This window comes from Rhinatrema bivittatum, chromosome 4 (assembly GCF_901001135.1).
Source record: "Rhinatrema bivittatum chromosome 4, aRhiBiv1.1, whole genome shotgun sequence".
NCBI classification, from domain to species: Eukaryota; Metazoa; Chordata; class Amphibia; order Gymnophiona; family Rhinatrematidae; genus Rhinatrema; species Rhinatrema bivittatum.
The window spans coordinates 362,691,171-362,707,322 of NC_042618.1; the positions used below are offsets into that span (position 1 = coordinate 362,691,171).

At 43.0% G+C, this 16,152-nt stretch overlaps 1 protein-coding gene across 2 annotated transcripts in view; it reads left to right on the plus strand.

The window, feature by feature from the left end:
- The window catches only part of ATG7 (autophagy related 7), a 533,052-nt gene that overhangs the window by 83,074 nt on the left and 433,826 nt on the right, over positions 1-16,152 (plus strand). For both annotated transcript variants that reach the window (XM_029600773.1, XM_029600774.1), the window contains exon 10: positions 2,536-2,626. In XM_029600773.1, coding sequence (XP_029456633.1) covers positions 2,536-2,626 — 91 coding nt within the window. The remainder of the gene's footprint in view (positions 1-2,535; positions 2,627-16,152) is intronic.

Here is a 16,152-nt window from a genome sequence, read left to right on the forward strand (position 1 = left end):
AAAGTTAATCTGGCAACTCTGTCTGGATAAATAACAGGCCTAAGGTGTCCTGGATAAGATGTGCATTCGTTTTAAACCAATTAGATAATTTCAATGAAATTGTTTAATTCGTCATGGTTCGGGAGTGCTCAGAAATGTATTTTGTGCGCGCACTAACTCGAAATTTGGGAACTATGGGGAAAAAATCCTGAACCACAGAAAAACGAAATATTTCCTGCGGGGGACCCGAACCGAACCACAAACCAAAAAAAAAAATTCAGAGATCTGGGCTTGGAGAGAGGCAATGACGTGGTCAGGCAAAGCGGAGGTCCGGGCTTGGAGAGAGTCAGCGACATGGTCAGGCAAAGCAGAGGTCGTGTCCGAAGAAGCAGTCCAAAGGTAGAAGGAATCAGGAATGAAGGAACAAGGAGAACTGGAACGGGGAAATGGAGAACAGAAACCAGGAACGCAGGGAGGATCACCAGGAGGCAACGAGTACAACGACAAACATGGAGACCTGTTGCAAAGGCAATCCTAGGAAGCGGAGCCCGTGTGAAAGTACCAGAGTTCCGTTGACATCATCATTTGGGGCCGTGGCTAAGTCCCGTCGCGGGACTTTCATAAGTCTCAGTGATGCCCGGCGCTGGACGGCAGTGTCTCTCCGCGGGCCACGTGGAGAGGCCCAACGCGGAGCAGGAGCACAGGGATCAGTAGCTGAGCCGGAGGCACCGGGGGCAGCCCAAAGACAGAGCCGGCGGCCCCCTGCCACCAGAGATGAGGAACCAGGCACTGGACTCAACTGAGAGAGGTGAGGGGGGCCGGACCGCGGTCTGCCGCGGCTGGTAGACATGTAACAGGAATGAACAAATCCCAACTCAGGTGTAAGTATCAAAGTCCTCATTTATACCTCTCAGTCCTGTTACTCCATATTCTCCTCTCTTCCCTTTTACAGTATCAGACGAGACTTTTCTTTCTCCTAGAGATGATTGTGGTCCACTAAGTGGGTCCTCTTGTATACCTCCTTGTTCCATACTCCTCCTCCCGGGGAATGAATGGGACTCCATACCTCCTTGAGGTCCTCCAGATGGTCCTTTGGGCCTTTCTCTGTGAAAGTCGCCATCTCCTCTGACGCTACAATGCCTGAGTCCCAAAGGAAAAATGATTATTCAAAAAGGGAAATCAAAAAACAGAGGTAGGAAGGGTGGAAAAAACTTTCTCCTCAGAAACATAAAGGATTCTAAAATCATGATGAAACAGATCTCACTGGAAGAATAACCAAAAGGGAACAGCACAATAGCATGCTGCCCCACAAAGGCTCAATTCATAATTCCACACAGAAAATTAGTGGCAGAGATATATAATGCATGGGAGCATACCATTTTCACTCTCCCTGAGGTGCTACAAGCCCACTCTAATCTATCTATGTTCCCACTCTCCATATTAAATGGTTCAATGGCAGGTAGAGATCCTTTAGGTTCTCTACACCCAGTAAGTCACAGACTTCATAAGAAGTCATTTGTATCATGACCAACAAGACTTCTATAATAAACTTGAATTTCTACTTATATGATTACGTGAAAAAATGCATAACATATTTTTTCTAATATTTGTGGCTCGATGCCCTGTCTAGAAATATGCATACTTGAATTGCAAAATAAGGAAAAATTACAGAATGTCGGGTTAACTCTTCATTGAGGGTTTCCTTTGATGTCACAAAACTTTAGATTAAGCATTTTATATTTAGAGATGTTAGAGGGAAAGGAACAGGATTTTCTGATTTGGAAATGAGAAGAAGCCCAAAAATTTCGAGGGGTGTAGAAGAAAATCTCTCATTTCTTGAAGTGTCCTGTTTGAAAACTATGCCCCTCGTACACTATTAGACTGCCTTTCTTTGCATTACTGTAAACTCCTTACATTTCACAGTATAAAACATCATATAAGCCTGGTATACCCTGAGTAATTCTACTTACATTTTTAAGAGATTTCATATTTGAACATTTCTTATCGGAAATGGCAAGCTCTTCCAGGCTAGTACAATAATGCGTTTTGTTAACCTTAACTGAAGCACCCACCAGGGACAACTTGAATTGACTGAAAATGTTCTTTACTGAGAGATCATCAAAATATTAAGGAGTTTATTTGCTTGCAGATATTCCCAATGATTTCATCCTAACAGTGTATTTTCTCAAAGGCAAAAGAGAAGAATGAAAAATGGGATAACACGGTTCATTATTTATATTTGTCTTGTCTGAGAACAGATCTTTTTTCTTTCTGTTTCCTGGATTCTTTAATTTTGTCTCAATAAAATACAAAAGGCAATCATTTTGCTCTGTGCTTCAGTTAGAGCTAACAAATTGGACTGACTATTCCACTTGTTTCAATTGAACTTTTTTTTTTAATTGCATTTCTGGAGTTTTTACTTTTCAGGTTGCGTTTTTGATTTCTGTAGTTTAACCTTCATCTTGAATTTATTGGTTATAAGATTTGTTTTATTACACTAATGTCATTATTCACTTTATTTAGAAATGCTTTTTTTTGTCTGTGTTTAATATGTAGATTGCCCAAAAGCTGTTGGGTGGGAGAAGAACCAAAAGGGAGGGATGGGTCCCAGAATGGTAAATCTCAGTGAATGTATGGACCCTAAAAGGTTTGTGATGTTAACCTATTAATAAATATTTTTTAATATTTTCAGTGAGGCTAAACAGAATGGACTTAATTTTCAAAAGTATTTACAAATGCAAAAATGCGGTTTTATGAATGTAAATTCACTTTTTAAAAATTGCTCCAGGAGATGTACGTATGTACATAGTTTTACACAGACCTGAAAGAGGCATTCCGGAGGCAGAGCTGGATAGGGAAACCATTTATGCGCTTGAAGTATATGTGAAAATATACAGGGGCACATTTACACCTGCTCCCAAGCAGGCGTAAATGTGTGTACATATGGTCTCATGTAAACCTGCTAATTTTCAAAGCAGACTTTCCTGTACAAGTTCGCTTTGAAAATTCTGGCTGATGTCTGTATGTGCTTTCTAGATGTGGGCTGTTATAAAATTATCCTCTAGTTCAAAGGCTAGTAAATACAATTGCTCATTAAACAATACCATATCAACAGATTTAATAAACAACGATACTTATGACTGCATCCTCAAATAATAATGATCACCAGCTTTGAGAAATAATTGTTAATCTTGACCATGGTTTAGGCTGAAAGGAGAAGCATAACCATTGCATTTTTACTAGGTATGTAAAGATTGTTAGAGATTTGGATAGCCAATAGGGTATGGGCCTAAATAGAAAGATAGTTATTTTATGTGCCTTGGCTATGACCTACAGTCTGGTCAAGAAATTTTAATAGCAGTTTTGTAAATTATACTAGAAGTTGATATTATAGGCCAATTTTCCTGATGAGCATTCCTCTTAATGGAGCAATTTTTTATTTTATTAATATTTTCATCAGTGAAAGTATGGCAGTATTTCATTAAACAGCAAGAAACAACAGAAGATGAGAATATCTACATGCTTGAGAGCTGTTGTGAAATCTAAAGCCATAGCAAAGTAAGCTAACTGCCCTCAGTCATCTAAGTCATGAAAAATATTCATGGGAAAAATGCTGCCTTGAACTTTGTTTTGCTTTATGAATTATGTATTTTTTATGCCATTATGAGAATTAGATCGATTTGCTTTTTAAAATTGTATTAATAAGTGTCTATTCTATAAAATTCCTGAGTGATGTAAATGACCAAATATCTGCATAAATTCAGATCCATGATATTTTTTTATGCTGCAAAAAAATATATTTGGGCTAATACTGTTCAACATAAGTTTGTATTTATGCACAACATTTTACATCCTTTTGTATTTAACAGATTTTTACCCTTAGAGGATGGAAAATAGATCTTCTTAGACTATTTTCATAATATATAAAAAAGATACAATTTTAAATGCATAAAATGTCTTTAGGGGATAATTTTCAAAAGGATATATGCACATAACCCCCGGTTTTATTAATATATAAATGGCCTTTAGAAAACTGTCGGGATTTTATGCATGTAAAAGTATGTGCAAGTAATTTCATGAATACTTTTATGCACACTACAAAGAGGTGTTCCTAGGGATGGCATTTGGGGACAGAACTTTATCCATACTTTGAGTTTTCAAGAGTATGCTGGTAAGTATACATTCACAAAGTTGCACTTGCATCTCAGTACCAGTTACATGCACACCCACCAATTTTCAAAGCGGATTTATGCTCATAAATTCTCTTTGAAAATTCTGGCTAAATCCTGCATGTGAAAAAAGTATCTAATTTGTTACCATGGCAGGCGTTTACTGACCAGTACAAAAGTATGTATTATGATAATGATTATTATTTTAGATAGTTTCTTTTGTGTCAATTATTATTTGTTTATTTTTAGCACATTTACAAAAGATTAACACCTTTGGACTCTGTTTATGAAATATTTATTCTCCTTTTTAACTTAATAAAATTCACAATGCTTGATTCTAGTATAAGCATCTGGCCTTTTCTGAAGACAAGCAGGATGGCAGTCCATCATCTGATGGAGACCAGCAAGGAAAACACGTCAAAGTTTCTATAACTTTGATCGAGCATGTATTATGCCATGTGGTCATTCGAGTCCTTTCAGTTTTTCTTTTTCCACAGAGCCTGGTGGTTATGGGGTTTTTTTTTTCATTAATTTTTTACAAGTTTCCTTTCACATTCGTTTCATCCTGGGTGGCAATACCACAGGTGCCCACTGTCTATCCATAGGTAGCTGCCATATAGTTTGATTAACATCCCTTTTATTTCGAACTGACATATCTGGGTTCCAGAGATGCCCCCTATGATCGAGACCATGTCTATCATAGATTCCCATGATAGATGTGTCATCTGCTTGGGGGCCATCGCATGACGTCTGGTGTTTCTGCAAATGCACCCAGATGACTCCCCGAAGAACACAGTCTCATCTGGAGATTATGGACAGTCTCTTTGGGAATTGGATTGGCATCAGAGTCATCGACATCGAAGGACCATGGAGCCGCAGCAATGGACATTCAGATTATTAGGATTGGGGTGGGGGGGGGCATTGGTTCTCTTAGTGTTGATAGCTGATAGGAACTCCAGAGTTTGCACATCATTCAGCTCCTCCTGTTCAAAGAAAGTATTGAGTTCTTTCTTTTCGAATTCGGCACTGGGGAAGACCCATGCCAAGCATAGAGGGGATCCAAAGAAACATTGGCACCCATCTCTGTCAATGCATGGTGCCGAGCATGGGGTCAGTCTGCCTTTGGCCGAGAAATCTCTGAAGCGATTCTGTGTTGATGAGAGCTCATCCTCCAAGCAACCCGGGGATTTGCCATGGTCTCTACCGGTTCTGGTGTAAATTTACGCCACTGATCCTCTTCTCTGTTATGATGAGGACGTAGCTAGTCCTCCTACCACCTAGTTGGTGTTAGCATTGATGATATTCGAGAAGAAAGGTGCTGCATGGTCTTGGTGCAGAAGAACTGATAGTACCAAGGACAGCACTGTCCTTCCTCGAGCCAGTGCACTCCTTGCAGGTGCTCATCGGTGCTACACTGGCACTGGTTCAGTTCCCATGACAGTGCCAATGCCCAGAAGATCATCAAAGTCTGTGACAGCTGTCTTGATGGGCATCCCAGATTCCTCAGAGGAGGAAGCTCCTTTGAGGGAACAGGAGGAATTGAGGTCCAGATCCCACTGGTCAGCTGCTCTGGTCTTCTTACCAGTGGTCGAGGATCGAGTGCCCAGGGATCCCTGCCCCGATTGGTTGAAGTAGGGAGGAATCTGAATATTCCTGGGGATATGGAGGCTCCAACAGTGATTCAAATGACAAGGCATCGGATGGTGTGCCTTCTGAACCCTCTCCTTTACTTGGCAGTAGGAAGTCCCCTCCCGAGGGACATTTTGCAGGCTTTATTAAGATGTTGGTGGAGCCTTTCCCATTTAATTTGGAGACAGAGGAGGATACCAAGTACAAGATTCTTGGTATCCTCCAGTATGTGGAGCCTCCTAAGTAGATCATGGCAATCCCAGTTCACAAATCCTTCAGCTGTTGAGGATGTGGAGAACCCACTCCAGTGGTTCCCGATAACAGGAAGGCAGACTAAGTATACTGCATCCAAAAGGCTTGTGGATAAGAAAAGTGTCAGCTACCACATCAATCGCTGGTTGTCGAATCCGCTCTCAAAAAGGCCAAGTGTTCTAGGACCCATTTCTCGGTATCCCCTGGGAGGGATCCTAGGGTCATGGATACTTTTGGGAGGAAAACCTTTCACGGAGCTATGCTTATTGCCTACATAATGGCCTTCCAGCTCTTTTTGAGCTAGTATATGTGGAATAATCTGAAGCACGTGCAGGAGGTGGCCTTGGAACTTCCTCAGAAGCAGTAAGACACCCTCCAGTTATTGATGACTAAGGGTCTGGAGTATGGAAAACATTGGGTCCATTCAACCTATGATGTTTTCGAGAGACTCTGCCATAGGGATCGTGGCCCATAGACTCGCCTGGCTGTGAGCCTCAGATCTCCATCCAAAAGTGCAGGAGTGACTCTCTGATGTGTTGTGCACTGGAGAGAATCTCTTCAGAGATCGAATAAAGGATGCTGTAGCACAGATTCATGATCATTGATTGACACTCCAGCAGTTTTCCATGGCTACTCTGGACCCAACTTCCTCTTCTAGGTGGTACTCGAGATCTGGGCAGAGGAAGTCTTTCTTCCGCATAAGGAGACACTATCTTCTACCATCTCTGTCATGTATGAGCAGGCCCTATACAACCACCCCAGGAAGCAGAGGATGCCTAAGCCCCAGACAGCATCCCAGCAACTCCTGGGACTGGGTTTTTGAATGGATCATGGAGAGCTTGGTCAAGATCCCGGTACCTGTGCCAGAGGGCCTTCTGGTTGGGGGAGGTCCAATTGTAACCTCAGACCAGTGAGTCCTCCATGTTGTTCATAGAGGGTACAAAATGATCTATTGGATGTCCCTCTAAATTACCCACCTGAGCCCATCTTAAGGACTTTTAGTTCTTCAGTAGGTACTATTTTCAGAGCTGCTCTCCCTCTTAATGGCCAGAGTGGTTAAGCCCAGTCCATCAAAGGGGGATGGGTACATCCTGATTTCAAAGAAAACCGGAAGACATTGTCCCATCCTAGACCTGAGGACCTTGAACAAATTTCTAAAAAAGGAAAAGTTCTAGATGATTTCCCTAGGCAGTTTGATCCCTTTTCTGTAGAAAGGGGACTGGCTATGCTCTCGATCTAAAGGACACCTAGACCCATATCAAGGTTTTTCTCAGTCATTGAAAGATTCTTGATGGGAAACTTGCACCTCTAGTATCATGTTTCTGCTATTTGGGCTTGTGTCAACCCCACGCATCTTTACCAAATGCCTGGCCATGGTGGTGGTGCATCTTTACAGAGTAGGGGGTGCATGTTTTCCTATTTTGACGATTGGTTGGTCAAGACCGCCAGGGAGTCAGTGCGCAGGACCATTCAGGTGCTGGAGTCACTAGAATTTGTCATCAACTACCCAAAATCTCATCTCAGCTTGTCACTTCATTTGGAATTTATTGTTACTCTGCTAGACATGACTCAGGCCAAGGCCTTCCTGACACAGCAATGGGCTGTCACTCTGATAGCCATTGCGGCAGAGATCCAAGATACAGCAGAAATCAACTTGGCCACATGTTGAGGTTGTTGGGCCACATGGCTGCATTAGTTCATGTCACTTCCATGGCATGCCTATTCATGCAAAGAGCTCAGTGGAGGTCCCAGTGGCTTTAGGACATTCAGTATTTCAGGAATTGCATCCTAGTCACTCTGTAACTGTGATTCTGTATCCTAATGGCAGGTCAATTCCAATCTAGTCCAAGGAATTCCCTTCCAAATTCCTCCGGTACAAATGTTTCTAACCATGAATACATCAGCTAGTGTTGGAGGGGGGGGGCTCATGTGGATAGGCTGCGCATTTAGGGCTCTTGGTCTGCCCAGAAACGTCAATACCAGATAAACTTCCTGGAGTTCTGGGCGATCTGGTATGCGCTATTGGCTTTCAGAGATCGACTTTTCCAACAAAGTTATATACTGGTCTGGACTGACAATGAAGTGGCAATGTTTTACATCAACAACAGGGAGGTATAGGATCTTACCTCCTGTACATGAGGTGGGCCAGTTGTGGACCTCGGTTCTTACTCATGCAATGGTATTCAGGTCCATATACTTTGCCAGACTGGAAAATGGGGTAGCAGATAGTCTCAGTCAGTCTTTCAGACCCAACGAATGGTCCCTAGACCAGGGGGTAGGGAATTAGATCTTCCAACTCTGGGGGAATCTGGTGGTGGACCTATTCACTGCTATCTGGAACAGTGCATGTGGTAAGCTAGCCTCGGATGCCTTTGCCCTTCTGTGGGGCCAGGGGCTGCAGTATGCATATTCTCCAGTTCCACTGATATGGAAGACTTTACTGAAGTTCAAAGAGGATAAAGAGACTATGATCCTCATAGCCCTCAGTTGTCCAAGACAGATTTGGTTTCCACTTCTCCAGGAGATGTCTTGTCAGAAATTGATTATATAAGGGACTTCCCCAACTCTCATCTCTCAGGATCAAGGCAGGATTAGTCCTGGGGGAATTCTGTGCTACTGCGGAGCGCAGAATTCCCCCTGCGCAGAATTGCCGAATTCTGCACAGAAAATGGCAGAGGAGACCCCGGCATGCCGCGAACAGAGTGCGCGAAGATGAAGGGGTGAGAGAGAGGAGAGGAGGGAAGATGTGAGATCAGGGGGGAAGGGTGTGAGAGAGAGAGCGGCAGGGGGTGTGAGCAGGAGGGTGTGAGAGAGCCGGGGGGGGGGGGGGGGGGGGGAAATGCTTGAGTGTGGGTGCCAGAGAGAGGGAGCCTATATGAGGAGATTGTGAAGGAAGTGTGTATTTGTGAGAGAGATTGGGAGCTGATGTGTATGAAAAAGGAATCATTTGTATGTGAGAGTGCTAGCCTGTATGAAGAGATTGAGTATGTGTGAGACAGCCTGTGTGAAGGGGTGCATGAGAGAGAGACATAGGTAGCCTGTGTGAGGGATGTATGTGTGAGAGAGAGGGACTCTGTATGAGGGGATGTGTGTGTGTGCGAGAGAGTGAGGGAGCCTGTATGAGCGTGTGTGTATGTGTACTAGAGAGAAGGGAGCCTATGTGTGAGAGAGGAAGGGACAGAGGGACCCTGAGTGAGGGGCAGTAGTGAGAAAGGGTTCAAACTCTGGGACTGGCATAGAGTGGAAGGGGTTGATCCTAGAGGTGGAGGGGAGGTACTGGCAGGACGAGAGTTTGGGCCTGAGAGGGCAAAGTGGCCAGGGGAGTAGGGGAGAGTGAGTGGAAGGGATACTCTTACAGTGAATTTCTAGGGAAATTCTACTCAAAAATATTTAAAATTCTGCATCTCTAAGTAATAATTTTTCTGTAGTTAAAATGTAATTACTTAAAGACGTTCATATAAATTGTGTTATTTTGACCAATATAAAGTTTGCAGAATGTTGCAGAATATGATGTTTTTTCTGTGCAGAATTTAACGTTTGTGTGGCGCAGAATTCCCCCAGGATACAGGGTGTGGCATCTCAACCTCCAAGCCCTAACACTCACTACTTGGATGTTGAGAGGCTGATTCTGCAATCATTTGATCTGTCCAAGGATGTGCCTTGGATCCTCTTACTTCCCAAAAGCCTTCCACTAGGAATTCCTATGGACTGAAGTGGAGAAGATTTGCTGCATGGTGTGAGAAGAAGGTCCCAGACCTTTTTCCTGCTCACCACAAAATTGCTTGACTACTTTCTTACATCTCTCCATTGCTGGTCTTAAGACCAACTCGGTAAGGTCCATTTTAGTGCGATTGGTGCATATCATCATCATGTAGAAGGTAAGCCCATCTCTGTATAGCCTTTAGGTGTATGCTTCATGTGGGATCTGCTCCATTTGAAGCCTCCCATAAGACCTCCTGCTGAGTCATGGGACCTCAATTTGGTCTTGACTCAGCTGATGAAAGATCGTATTTTGGTGGCAGTCACTTCAGCATCAGAGAGCTTCAGGCCTTAGTGACTTTGTTTTTCTAAAATAGGGTACTCTTGCGAACCCATTCTGGCTAAGGTGATGTTGGAATTCCATCTTAACCAGTCTATCGTCCTTACAGCATTTTTCCCGTGACCTCATGCTAACCAATGTGAACAAGCCCTGGACTGCAAGAGAGCCTTAGTCTTCTATCTAGAGCAGACTGAAGCCTATAGAAAGTTCACTTTTTTGTTTCCTTTGATCAGGCAAGCTGGGAATTGCAGTTGCCAACCATACATTATCCAATTGGCTAGCAGATTGCATCTCCTTCTGTTATGCGCAGGTGGAATTGAATCTTGTGGGCCATGGCAAAACTTATTCTGTCCGAACCATGGCAGAGTCGGTGGCACACTTGCAATCGGTCCCCATGGAGGAGATCTGCAAGGCTGTGATGTGGACTTCCATTTACTCATTCACATTACACTACTGTTTGGACAGGGATAGTCCTCACACAACAGCAGGTTTGGAACTTGTTCCCGCCTAGGGTCCATTGATTTTTTTGTTCAGGCTGTCCCTCCCCCTCGTTACCAACAAAATGTTATTGTTGTGCTATGTGGCCTGTAGCTAGGGATTCACACATGTGTGAAGACTGCCATCTTGCTTGTCCTCTGAGAAAGCAGAGTTGCTTACCTGAAACAAGTATTCCCAAGGACAGCAGAGATGTCAGTCCTAATGAGATCCACCCGCCTTCTCGTGGAGCTGGGTCTCCACTTCAAGGGTTAATTTATTCATTTGCTTATTTTGCCAGTGTAATTAGACTGAAGGGACCCTGCATGGCATAATGCATGCTCAGTGAATCTATGTCAGTTCTAGAAACTTTCACATAGTTTCCATAGTTGGATGATGTCACCCATGTGTGAGGACTGACATCCTGCTGTTCTTAGAGAATGCATGTAACAAGTAAACAACTCCACTATATGAGGTGTGAATAATGTAACCAAGGTGGACTAGACTTGAAGACCTTTAGTGTTTTGTTTTTTTTGACCTGGCATTTTCCTCCTGCTGCTTTGTACTTCCAGCTCAGTCAGAGCTAGGTCTGGGATCTGGCACTATGAACCTTCGTTTACAGCTACCCATGGATTTTTTTCTCCCTGTTTTATTTCCTCTCCCAATTTATATTACTCTGATGGTCCTGGGCTTATACAAAGGGGGCTCCTTCCAGCACTGCAATAATAAGCCCTGAAACTGGCCACTAGGTGTTACCTTTAAGCAATGGCCAGTATTCTCTCCCAGTGGGGGCTGTGAATACTGCATCTGAAACATCTACATCCCAGGTCAAACTAGGAAGCAGAAGACCTGACCGGGGGTTCGAATTGGGTGCCTTCCTCATGGCAACTGCTGAGCTGGTCCTTGTGTTTGTGGTTTGTTTTTTTAATTGGTCAGTAGCATATTTCTTACTGAATCAAAACTATGTTTGAAGCTATTTAGGTCATTCATCCTAAAATGTTGCTGACATTAAAAGCTTAAGAAGTTGATATTCAAAGGATCTGGGAGTTAGCCAGATAAATCTTCCTGTTTGAAATTGCTCCTGTTGACCAGCTAAATTTTGTCTGGGTAGATCACAGCCCACACAAAATTAAACTGAACCAAAAGAGGTGATGTTGGGGAGTGTTCCTAGGGTGTATTTAAACTTTGACTGGTCGGTGCTGATATTTAATGCTGGCCTTCTAGAATCGCCTGGTTGGCCAATAGTGGGCCTAAAGTAAACTGGACAATTTTGGCTGGCTATCTTCAGACTGGATATTCAGCCCATTCAGGCTAAATATTTGGATCAATTTAACAGGTCAATTGAATATTGGCCTTTTAGCTGATTAATGTTTGTAATGAATTCCTTACCTAAAATAAGAATTGTATAAAGACTAGTAGTACACCCGACCAAGCACAGGGAATACTGTGAAGTTAAGTGCAATTATTGAGATGTGTGGTAGGAGAATCACACTCCAATCCTCTCTTTCCCCCCTTACAAAGCCTCTTTGATCTCTTCCCTCTATTTCTTTCACTTCCTCTCCTTACCTGATCCCCTTACTCATGTTTGTTCCCCCACAAACCCCTAAATCAATAAGGTTTCCTCCCCCCCCCCTCTAAACCCCCTTATTTACCCTGGTTCACTTCCTGCCCCCACCCCACGAATCCTTCATTTACCCCGGTTCACTGCCCCCATCCCCAATTCACTATTTCATGCCCTACTTTCCTTGATTCACTCACTCCTTCATGATCACTCTCCCTCTTTCACTTCCTCTTCCCACCCAATAGCCACATTCACCCTGGTTTTCCCCATGAAACTCTGTCATCCTGGTTCTCTTTGTTGTGTTTGTGGCATTGTGGAGCCTTGGTCTCAATGGAGATGACTCTGCCCATGGGTAGGAGCCCCGTGGGGAACCACTGTGATAGCCTGACACAGATAGCAGACACAGTATGGATAGAGTCTTTATTGTACTGCTGTAGATAGATGGTGAAAGCAGGAAGGTAAGGCACTGATCCACGAAGTGCCGGTATGTTCACCAGGCTCAGAAGTATAGTCTCACCTAGATGTTCACGATAGGTGGGAGCCCGCAGTGCGGGTAACGCTGTGGCTGGTTGGTGGAGTTGGAGCGCCGGATCGTAGAGGTACTCACAGAATGAAGGCGTCTTAATGGTGGGACCGAAGGTCCGTGGTGCAGGGTGGCTGGTGGACGTGAGGACCGCCTGGTAACTTGCCTGCCTGGTGTGAAGGTGGCAGACCTCACACGTCACCTAGATAGGATTATAGACAATGCTGGGGAGGAGCCAGCTGTCGTGGTACATGTGGGCACTAACGACATAGAAAAATGTGGGAGAGAAATTCTGGAAGCCAAATTTAGGATTTTAGGTAGGAAAATGAAATCCAGAACCTCCAGGGTAACATTCTCTGAAATGCTTCCTGTTCCACGTGCAGGTCCCCAGAGGCAGGCAGAGCTCCAGTTTCAATGCATGGATGAGACGATGGTGCAGGGAAGAGGGATTCAGCTTTGTAAAGAACTGGGGAAACTTTTGGGGAAAGGGGAGACTTTTCTGAAAGGATGGGCTTCACCTTAACCAGAGTGGAACTAAGCTGCTGGCACTAACTTTCAAAAAGGAGTTAGAGCAGCTTTTAAACTAGAACAAGGAGGAAAGCCGACACTCAGCAGTGCATGGTTCGGAGAAATGTATCCTTGAAGGATACTAATGAAACAGGAAAGTTAGGGCATCCCATCAGAGAGATTCCATTAAAAGCAAACATAGTCCATATTCCTATATGTAAAAAATCACCAAAGCTAATGATTTCCGAATTATCCCAAACAACTGAAAAGCAGGTTGTTAAAACAAACAAAAAACACACTTTGAAATGTCTGTATGCCAATGCCAGAAGTCTAAGAAGTAAGATGGGAGAGTTAGTGTATAGCAGCAAATGATGAGATTGCCATAATTGGCATCATAGAGACTTGGTGGAAGGAGGATAACCAATGGGACAGTGCTATATCAGGGTACAAATTATATCGCAATGATAGGGAGGATCAACTTGGTGGGGGTGTGGCACTTTATGTCCGGGAGGGTATAGAGTCCAACAGGATAAAGATCATACAAGAGACTAAATGCTCAGTAGAATCTATATGGGTAGAAATCCCATGTGTGTTGGGTAAGAGTATAGTGATAGGAGTAAACTACCGTCCACCTGTACAAAATGGTCAGACAGATGATGAAATGTTAAGAGAAATCAGGGAAGCAAACCAATTTGGCAGTGCAATAATAATGGGAGATTTCAATTACCCCAATATTGACTGGGTAAATGTTACATCAGGACTTGCTAGAGACATAAAGTTCCTGGATGTAATAAATGATTGCTTCATGGAGCAATTGGTTTAGGAACCAACAAGAGAGGGAGCTATTTTAGATTTAATTCTTAGTGGAACGCAGGATTTGGTGACAGAGTGTAACGGTGGTGGGGCCACTTGGCAACAGTGATCATAACATGATCAAATTTAAACTAATAACTGGAAGGGGAACAATAAGTAAATCTGCAGCTCTAACACTAAACCTTCAAAAGGGAAACTTTGCTAAAATGGGGAAAATAGAAAAAAACTGAAAGGTGCAGCTGCAAAGGTTAAATGTGTTCAACAGGCTTGGACATTGTTTAAAAATACAATCCTAGAGGCAGAGTCCATATGTATTCCACGCATTAAGAAAGGTGGAAGGAAGGCAAAACGATTACCGTCATGGTTAAAAGGTGAGGTGAAAGAGGCTATTTTAGCCAAAAAAAATCCTTCAAAAATTGGAAGAAGGATCCATCTGAAGAAAATAGGATAAAATATAAGCATTGCCAAGTTAAGTGTAAAACATTGATAAGACAGGCGAAAGAGAGAATTTGAAATGAAGTTGGCCATAGAGTAAAAAACTCATAATAAAAACTTTTTAAAATATATCCAAAGCAAGAAACCTGTGAGGGAGTCGGTTGGACCATTAGATGACCGAGGGGTTAAAGGGGCTCTTAGGGAAGATAAGGCCATTGCAGAAAGACTAAATGAATTCTTTGCTTCCGTGATTACTAATGAGGATGTTGGGGAGATACTAGTTCCGGAGATGGTTTTCAGGGGTGATGAGTCAGACGAACTGAACGAAATCACTGTGAACCTGGAAGATGTAGTAGGCCAGATTGACAAACTAAAGAGTAGCAAATCACCTGGACCAGATGATATCCATCCTAGGGTACTGAAGGAACTAAAAAATGAAATTTCTGATCTATTAGTTAAAATTTGTAACCTATCATTAAAATCATCCATTGTACCTGAAGACTGGAGGGTGGCCAATGTAACCCCAATATTTAAAAAAGGCTCCAGGAGCGATCCGGGTAACTATAGACCAGTGAGCCTGACTTCAGTGCCAGGAAAAATAGTGGAAACTGTTCTCAAGATCAAAATCGTATAGCATATACAAAGACATGATGTAATGGAACACAGTCAACATGGATTTACCCAAGGGAAGTCTTGCCTAACAAATCTACTTCATTTTTTTGAAGGGGTTAATAAACATGTGGATAAAGGTGAACCGGTAGTTGTAGTGTATTTGGATTTTCAGAAGGTGTCTGACAAAGTCCCTCATGAGAGGCTTCTACGAAAACTAGAAAGTCATGGGATAGGAGGCGATGTCCTTTCGTGGATTACAAACTGGTTAAAAGACAGGAAACAGAGAGTAGGATTAAATGGTCAATTTTCTCAGTGGAAAAGGGTAAACAGTGGACTGCCTGAGGGATCTATACTTGGATCGGTGCTTTTCAATATATATATAAATGATCTGGAAAGGAATACGATGAGTGAGGTTATCAAATTTGCGGATGATACAAAATTATTCAGAGTAGTTAAATTACAAGCAGACTGTGATACATTACAAGAGGACCTTGCAAGACTGGAAGATTGGGCATCCAAATGGCCGGTGAAATTTAATGTGGACAATTGCAAGGTGTTGCATATAGGGAAAAATAACCTTTGCTGTAGTTACACAATGTTAGGTTCCGTATTAGGAGGTACCACCCAGGAAATAGATCTAGCATCATAGTGGATAATACTTTAAAATCGTCAGCTCAGTGTGCTGCAGCAGTCAAAAAAGCAAACCAAATGTTAGGAATTATTAGGAAGGGAATGGTTAATAGAACGGAAAATGTCATAATGCCTCTATATCGCTCCATGGTGAGACTGCACCTTGAATACTGTGTACAATTCTGGTCGCTGCATCTCAAAAAAGATATAGTTGCGATGGAGAAGGTACAGAGAAGGGCAACTAAAATGATAAAGGGGATGGAACAGCTCCCCTATGAGGAAAAGCTGAAGAGGTTAGGGCTGTTCAGCTTGGAGAAGAGACAGCTGAGGGGGGATATGATAGAGGTCTTTAGTATGTATAAACGTTTTATTTTTTCAAACAAAATACAAACAAAGTTGGCAGTGTGGGGCGTACCCTGCACCCGCACTGCCTCAAGAACATTATACAATCTTGCATACTGTACTTTAAGAATTCCCTCCCCCCCCCTCCCCCCCCGCAACAAGCCAGCAGTCCAGTCGAGACAGGTCA